Source organism: Geospiza fortis, unplaced genomic scaffold, assembly GCF_000277835.1.
Source record: "Geospiza fortis unplaced genomic scaffold, GeoFor_1.0 scaffold203, whole genome shotgun sequence".
NCBI lineage: Eukaryota > Metazoa > Chordata > Aves > Passeriformes > Thraupidae > Geospiza > Geospiza fortis.
In genome coordinates, this window is record NW_005054385.1 from 943,097 (window position 1) to 951,104 (window position 8,008).

General features: G+C 42.0%; 1 protein-coding gene across 1 annotated transcript in view; it reads left to right on the forward strand.

Annotated features, from left to right (window-relative positions):
* The window catches only part of LOC102040902 (E3 ubiquitin-protein ligase Topors), a 34,351-nt gene that overhangs the window by 7,651 nt on the left and 18,692 nt on the right, over positions 1–8,008 (forward strand). Inside the window, exon 3 of the mRNA XM_014308782.1 lies at positions 1,280–2,667. Within this exon, the coding sequence (XP_014164257.1) occupies positions 1,280–2,667 (1,388 nt within the window). The remainder of the gene's footprint in view (positions 1–1,279; positions 2,668–8,008) is intronic.

Here is an 8,008-nt window from a genome sequence, read left to right on the forward strand (position 1 = left end):
TCCCTACACACCGTCTTGTTTTTGCACATGGAGCTTGCATCTGCTTTATACAACCTCTGCTTACAGTTCAAAACTGCCTGCAGTCTTGAGCAGAGCCAAAAGAAAAGCACATCCCGGCCACAGAGAGATACTGCCACATGGACAGCCTTTGAAATAACAACCTTGGTTTCTCACTTTGCCTAACAGCTTCTGTTTCGGGCCCTTTTGACCCAGTTTTCACATAGCTTGAGAACTCATTGCTCGCTTTACTTTGTGTCTGCAATATGGCTCACTCTGTTCAGAGATTTCCACTTGACCTTTCCAGTTTAACTTGCTTCTTTGCCATCAGCCAACCAAAGGGCAGGCATTGAATTTGTTTAAGGTGTCAGGTTGCTAATGTGGCCGCTGTTTGGCCAGTGGATGTGCAGCCCTGCAGGAGCATGAGGAATGACTGGGAGGATTTACAGCTTGCTGGTAGAAGGCAGTGCATTTCAGAGCTTGAAGGCTTTTCATAGAAGAGCCTGTGCCAGGGAATATTAAATATTATTCCATTCAGAAATGAAAGTCTGCAGATCATACTGAATTTCTTTCTATCTTCTCTTCCAATTGTTACCCAGAGAACTCCTCAAAAGGAGCATGCAATTTTGCAAATATTCTGTTCCTTTGGTGTACATACTTGGTCTTTTAGATTATAATGCTGGTTTAGACTCTATATTTAGACTCCTTTCATGTCCAGAAGACTGAGTCTATGTTTTTGCTTAGACAAAAATAATTTTCTTTTAAAACAAATTTTATTTTATTTTTTTGCCTTAGAACATGATTATTTTATAAAGTAAAATAGCTCACTTGATTGTGAGAACTGATTGGCTTAAAGAAGTGCTTGGGAAGCTAAACCTTTGCTTTCTGAGTTTCTGACTCAATTCCCATTCACATTTCAGTAAGCAATGCTGCCATCTGACAGCTGCCTGCAGATCACATCAAGATGAGATGGTTGCTTAAGACTATCCTTGAGACTGCAGGGAACTAAAATAAAATAAAAAGAAGAGAAAGACCCTATAATCTCTACTGCAAGCTGGGGCCCTGTGGGCACCCTTTGGCTAAGAGCCAAGAACAGAGATGCACACAGAGCATCTGCTTGGAAAAACTCCTTGTCTCAGTGAGTAAACTCAGCCTGTCCTTCACAGGTCAGGATGTGACTCATGCTCCAAGGTGCTTTGCAGCAGGGATGACCTCACTTGCCAAATGGTAATCCTAAAATGTGGGAGGTACTAGGTGCTTTCTGTTAGCTGAGAGATTGCAGAAAACAGCAGTTTTTCTCCGAAAGCCAGCACCAGTAAGCTGCCGACAGATGCATCTCCGGACTCCAAGTGCCCCATCTGCCTGGACAGATTTGACAATGTGGCATATCTGGATCGCTGCTTGCACAGGTTCTGCTTCCGCTGCGTCCAAGAGTGGTCCAAGAACAAAGCAGAATGCCCGCTCTGCAAGCAGCCCTTCTTTTCCATCTTCCATACGATTCGTGCTGAAGACGACTTCAAGGAGTACGTCCTCAGCCCTTTAGAAACAAGCTCTTTTGCCAGCCCCGATGGCCGGAGGTTTCGTTACCGCACCACCTTAACGAGGGAACGCCGCAGGCGCGGTTCCCCTTCCCGGAGGATGCCGTCCCCTCCGGACAACGGGATGTTGTTTGAAGGGCTGTCAAGTGAGCCGGCGCAACACAGGCACAGAGAGATTCAGCAGATGCTCAGGAGGCTGGCCTCAAGGAGGAAGGCCAGCGCGGAGGGCAGATCTCTGCGGCAGATTCAGGAGGAGGACATGATCGCTTTCCGCAGGGCTCTGTACCGCACCGGCGTGCGCATCCGCAGCATCCAGGACGGCGGCCGATACCGAGAGATTTCGGCCGAGTTCTTCCGCCGCAACCCTGCTTGCCTTCACCGCCTGGTTCCTTGGCTGAAGCGAGAGCTTACGGTCCTGTTTGGTGCCCACGGGTCTCTGATCAATATTGTGCAGCACATCATCATGAGTAACGTAACCAGGTACGATCTGGAAAGCCAGGCCTTTGCTGACGATCTGAAGCCGTTTCTGCTGAATCGGACGGAACACTTCCTGCACGAATTCATCAGTTTTGCTCGTTGTCCTTTTAATTTAGAAGCATACGATCAACACGCCAATTATGACTGTCCTGCACCGTCATATGAGGAAGGAAGCCACTCAGACTCATCAATTATTACAATATCTCCAGATGTGGCGTACTCGCAAGGGCCAGCTAATAGTTTGTCTGTTCCTGGTCTTGGTCAGGCCCCGTGGGATGACGAAACTCCGGGCCCTTCGTATTCCATTTCAGAAGAGGTTCGTGCAACCATAGCTTCTCCTCTGGAGTCATCAGAAAGTTCTGACGAGGACTCTGCTTCAGGGAGCCGAAGAAGCAAGCTGCAGACTGAGTTACAGGCTCATGCTGACTCAAACGACAGTGGCTCTTCCTCAGACAATTGTGTCATTGTTGGGTACGTTAAGCCGCTAGCTGAGCGGACCCCAGAAGTGGTCGAGCTGTCCTCTGACTCTGAGGAGTCCATCAAGGAAGAGAAAAGGGAAGAGGTCAAGAAACAGCGACCAGTCCAGTGTCACAGCTGGAGTGACAGTGACCCAAGCAGGAGCCTCTCACCACATTCCCCGACCTATAGAGAGGATGTAGGAAGTTGCAGAAAGTAGATACAGTGCCATTAAAAGACCATGTGAACTTGTCTTTAGAGCTTAACTTTGTAGCTTGGCTGTCATCAGAATATTGCCAATTTCATACCTTGATTTCAAATTACTAAAAAGCTGCATATGCCTGCCAGGAGATAATAAGATTGGAATCACTGGGCTGGGCAACACAGGAAAAATATTCAGAAATACCTGAATTCCTGGAAACAGAAACTCCTCTGTGAAAATGTCTTTTCAATCAATTGTAATTACAGCTGTCCACTGATAACCTCAGGGCTGGGATGAGACATTAGATTAATGCCATCAAGTTGCTGGACTTCACAGCCAGACTGATTTAATGAGTTGCCTCAAAAGGTGTTATAACGGATGTGAGTTAGTCTCCTCACTGCATGACTGGATCTCATTGTTCCAAATCAAGTTCCCTAGTCTGCCAGACAGTGCAGCCTGGAATATCAGCTTAGCTAGAAGGGCTAAGCCATTAGAAAGCATCTTTTCTACCAGCAGAGGTAGAAAATGCTGCTTAAATACTATTTTATTAATTCTTTGATTCATGAGGACATAGGGGATACTGCCCAGCGTTCAAGACAAACACAATCAAAGTTTTTTTCAGTATTGATCTTCTCAGGAGAGCAGAAAACCCTACCTCACATGAAGTTTGCCTATTTCCTCACTCCTGTGTCCTCACACTTTTTATTTAGATACATATTTCATGTGCCAGCTTCCCTTGATGAATGATCAGTGGGAAATGCATTTCACTCCCAGATAAGCATTCCAGACATTTCTTTCTTATGTTAGTTCTGTCCTGACACAGGAAAAGCCAACATGGAACTTCTTGTGTGCACTGGAGGACTTGGGAGTGGAGTTATCCTGAGTTAGTGTTGGGAGAGAGATGTATGAGATGAGACTTAAAAGCTAACAACATGCCTTTCTGTTCAAGTTACACTCCTTCTGTACCATCAGAAGGCCCTGATGAAAGGGAAAAATAAATCAAGGGTGTCGATTTTTGCACTGTCAGTTGAGACTCTGTCCAGGAAATAGAACGTACTTGATAATATACACTTTTGTAGATACTTGAAGTGTGTTGGATTATGTTGGGCTTTGTTAATGGTAAAAATTATCTTCTTAATCTTTTGTTACCTTGTTCTCACTGTAAGTAATTGGGAACTTTTTCACTGAAGTGCACCTCATAATTTTGAAGCATTTAGGCAGCTTTGTTTCAAGTTGCTATTATCAATGTCACTAGGAGAATATAAAGCATGTGACTGATGTATAGTTAGGCACCAGAAACAAGTCAAGAAGGCCAGCTGTAGAGATAACTTCCTGGTTATACTTCATATTCCACATGGTTTTCTGAAAATCAAAAGGCTTTATACATGAATGGTAAAAATGTCTCACTCCATGCACAGGTTAATTCCGTGTTGTTCTCTTCATTCTGTTTAATAAAAGCTGTAGTTTAACATTAGTTAGATTAGTTTTGCACACTTTGGAAGCCATGGAAAGATGAAGAGCAGCAAGCAGATGAGATGCTCAATGGTTTTGAGCATACATCATCCCTGTGGCATGTCTCTGCCATATGCCCCTTATGAAAAATCCATTAATTCAGGGTATTTTTTTGATAAAAGTTTTTTGCTTCAGAAGACAAAACGTCTGCTCTGAGTCTATAGAAGGAGTCTTTGATCTTTGCTTGTCAGAAACCCCTTGTGTATGTGGCAAAAGGCTGGGCACTTTCAGGGAAAAAAAATACAGATAATGTCTCAAATTCAGGCAGTGGTTACATACTTTTTTCCACCTTAAACTGCTTAAGCTGATGTCACAATGCATTTTGGAGTTAGTGTTGCTGTGGCATAGCAAAACCCCTTGCAGCTCTTACCCTTTGATGTTTGTACTCTCACGCAGGCAGTAAGTGCATTGCTGATTTATGCCTGATTCACATTCTTAAGACACCCAGAAGAAATTTGCGAACAGAGCATGGAGTAATAATTCATTGATGAGTCTGGCCCATGGTTGAAAACCAAGACACCAATCTTTCAACAAAAACTAGATGGCCTAGGATGAAAGCCTAGTTGGCCAATTTAAGGTAGGTATCTAATTCTTGGATGGCTGTAAAGAGAAAATATCTATCTAGATTCTCATATGTTGGCCTAATCAGTTTCATACTAGAGTAATTCAAATTATCCATGCAGGCATGAGAAGAGAATGAAATCCTTAAAATAATTACAGATTTGTAAATATGGAATATAAAACAGGTGTTATCTCCTGTCTTTTAATTGTGTTAGTTCTTTATTCTGCTTGAAAGCCTCATTCAAGGCTTTTGATAACATTAAACACCATTTTTACACTGTAGAGTAAGAGACTGTTGCCTCTATCTTTCTTAACTTGCACTTCAAAACTTTTACTTTACTATTTGCAAAGGAATATTTTGTGAACTTAGCAAAAACCCGACTTCAATTTGAGTTTTTCATTTTCAACTTGTGGCAAGTTGTGCTTGAACTTATTATAAATGTAGCAAAGGAGGAAACAGGCTTTTTTCTACTTTTTTTTCAAAGGCATGACTTTGTGTCTGCTGAGCTAGTTGTGCCAGGAAAGAGAGTCAAACTTTAGTTGGGTGAGTATGGTCTCGTTTTCTAAAGGGCAAGTGGTTTTAGAAGTCTCTGCTTTGCATTTTGCTCCCTGGGAGGGATGAAGGTGTGTGCCTGATTTGACAGCTCTCTACATTCACATGCATGCCATCAATCTTTTTTTTTTTTTTTTTCATTTGGGCTTTTCGCACAACATAGCAGGGAAAAAAAGCATTTCTTTTAGTGAAAAATATGACTGTGAACATGTAAATTATCAGTAGGCTGCAGGCACAGTTTCCTGTCTTCTAAAAGTAATAGTAACTCAGTTCTACGTGGCAACTGATATTGCCGACTTAATTCAGCACAGAAGTTTTATACAGATTTCTAAAGCATCACTTACAGTTTCATTATCTAATTTAAATAGCAAAAAACAACATAGATGAGTTATGCTTGACCCTGAGGAAGCACGAAAAGATCATATGCTTATTAATAAGAATCCTACTAAGCTATTTTTACAATTGCTTCCGAACTAGAAGTATGTACTCTTCAAATGAGCTCTTTTCCCAGAAGCTGTTTAGAGCTGTGGCTGAAAAAGATAAATTGGCCAACAGCAGGCTGAAGCATGAGCGAAGTAGTTCTGAGACGTAGTTATGTTTCTTTCTTCCTCATGGGTAAAAGCCTCCTAATTAAGAAAAATTGATAGTGGTATTGACTTACTCATGGATTATTTGTGGGTGAATCTTGCACAGTAAACACAGCCAGTTTATTCTAGTCTACCAATATCTGTCTTAAGAAAGCATGGTTTTCTGAGCTTTTAGTATTTCAGGAAATTGCAAATTATCTTTACTACCCATTCAAATGTAAAGTTAGTGGTTTGAGATACTGCCATTTTATAAAGCATATTAAATTACATATTTGTACACAGACTTTGTCCTAATACATATCAATAAATCTCATTATATCTGGAATAGTAATGAAAATTGTTTCTGAATTTGTAAGTCTGTCCTACTATTTATTGTAAAACATTTCTTTTTATCCAAAACCAAAATTACCTACACAAGTTTTTTGGTTGGTTGTTGTTTGGTTTTGCACTGGATTTTTTTTTTTTTTGCCTGAAGCCAAAATTAATGGACCAGTCAGAAAGAAACAAGTCAGGAAAAATACAAATCAATCATCTATGAGTTGCTGATGTCCCCATGTGGTCACTTGTACTGGACAGACTAAGGTGGATGGAAAAAATATCCCCTTCTGCTGTCTTGCTTCCTTTTGAGGAGGGCAGTTTGTCATTGGAACTGTCTCCCTTCCTATCCCACCCTTCAGAGCAGGGTTGTTCATTGTCCATCTTGCTCAGATTTTTAAATATCAGACTTATTGTCGTTTAATCTGGGACATTACAATGTGACACCACAGGTTTTATTTTCTGTTAATCTCTACAGTTCTCCATTTGCAGCCCACATTTCCCATCACAGCTGTGTCTGTGTTTCAGTACAGTTTCAGAAGTCTTTAATAGAAATTATATGTTAGCTGTGTTTTAAAAGGCTCTTTAAAACCCTGTCTGGCTTGGGAGATGCTGTGTCATCACAGGAGGACTGTGGTCAATCAGTAGCTCGCACCTTGCCTGTGAGCACAGACAACTTACTTACCACTTGAGTTCATGATGAACTTGAGTTCATCTCCTCAGCTCCTCCTCGGGGAAACAGCCACGACTGTATTTCCCTTTGCTTGTTTTTGCAGCTGTTCTACGTAAGACCATAAACCCCATGGAGTGTTTGCTATCTTTTGCACTCCCCAAAAAATTTGGCTATCTTAGTGTTACATTTACAGATGGCTCTAACAATTCTATCAGACCTCCTTGAAACTGAGATCAGGCCTAATTAAATGCAGTTATTTGAGGAGGGATTTATTGCTGACACCTTTGTCACTAGGCTAAATCCCTCCATTCTTTTCTGATAGAAAACCCTTCTGGTTGCAGTAAATAGGGCTAAGGCCCGATGTTGCACTGCCTTAAGCCAGGGATATTGGTTTAACTGACTACCTTTTGAATTGTCATATTTTGAACAGGTAACTCCTCATAGGTGCCATCTATCAGACCAGGACTGGAAACAAGGACCGAAATGTTAGCATTGCTTAGTTTAGTTCTCTTGAGGTGAAACATCCAAACAGTGTCTCTCTGTAGAGAAGACAGCCCAGCTTTACCAAGGCACAGGTTGTTCATTTGAAGTTATGGGCTTTCTTCTTGAAACAGGTGATGAGATGGTAATGAGCAAATACATTCAGCTGCAAATTTCACGTAAAATGTAATCCACAGGCCTTTGGAATGCAAGTAATATAAAAATCCAGTTGGAAGCCGCACAGAGAGATCAGCTGAACTCTGCATACTGTCAAGACCTAGGCATCCCCCTTTGTGTGACTGGTAATGGTAAATGTGATGGTATGGTAATACAGTAAATTACAATATAAGCCCTTCTTGGAGACGTACGGAACTTGGGTAAACGTCATCCCTATAGTCTGACCCTGCAAACAGGGTGTATGAACGTCCCATCCCGTTGTAAAAGGGATTCCTTTGGGGATGTTGGGGAGGATTCCTATTGATAGATTTCTCAGATGAAAATAAAGCACAAACGCAGCAATATTATATCTGAGAACTGTTTGTTGATAAAGAAGGGTAAGTGTTCCGACCGAAGTGGGACAGAAAAGAGAGCAGGGAGGGAAAAGGAGAGAGGGAGCGAGGAGCAGCAGGCAGGACAGGTCGCTGCCGCGGCTCGCCC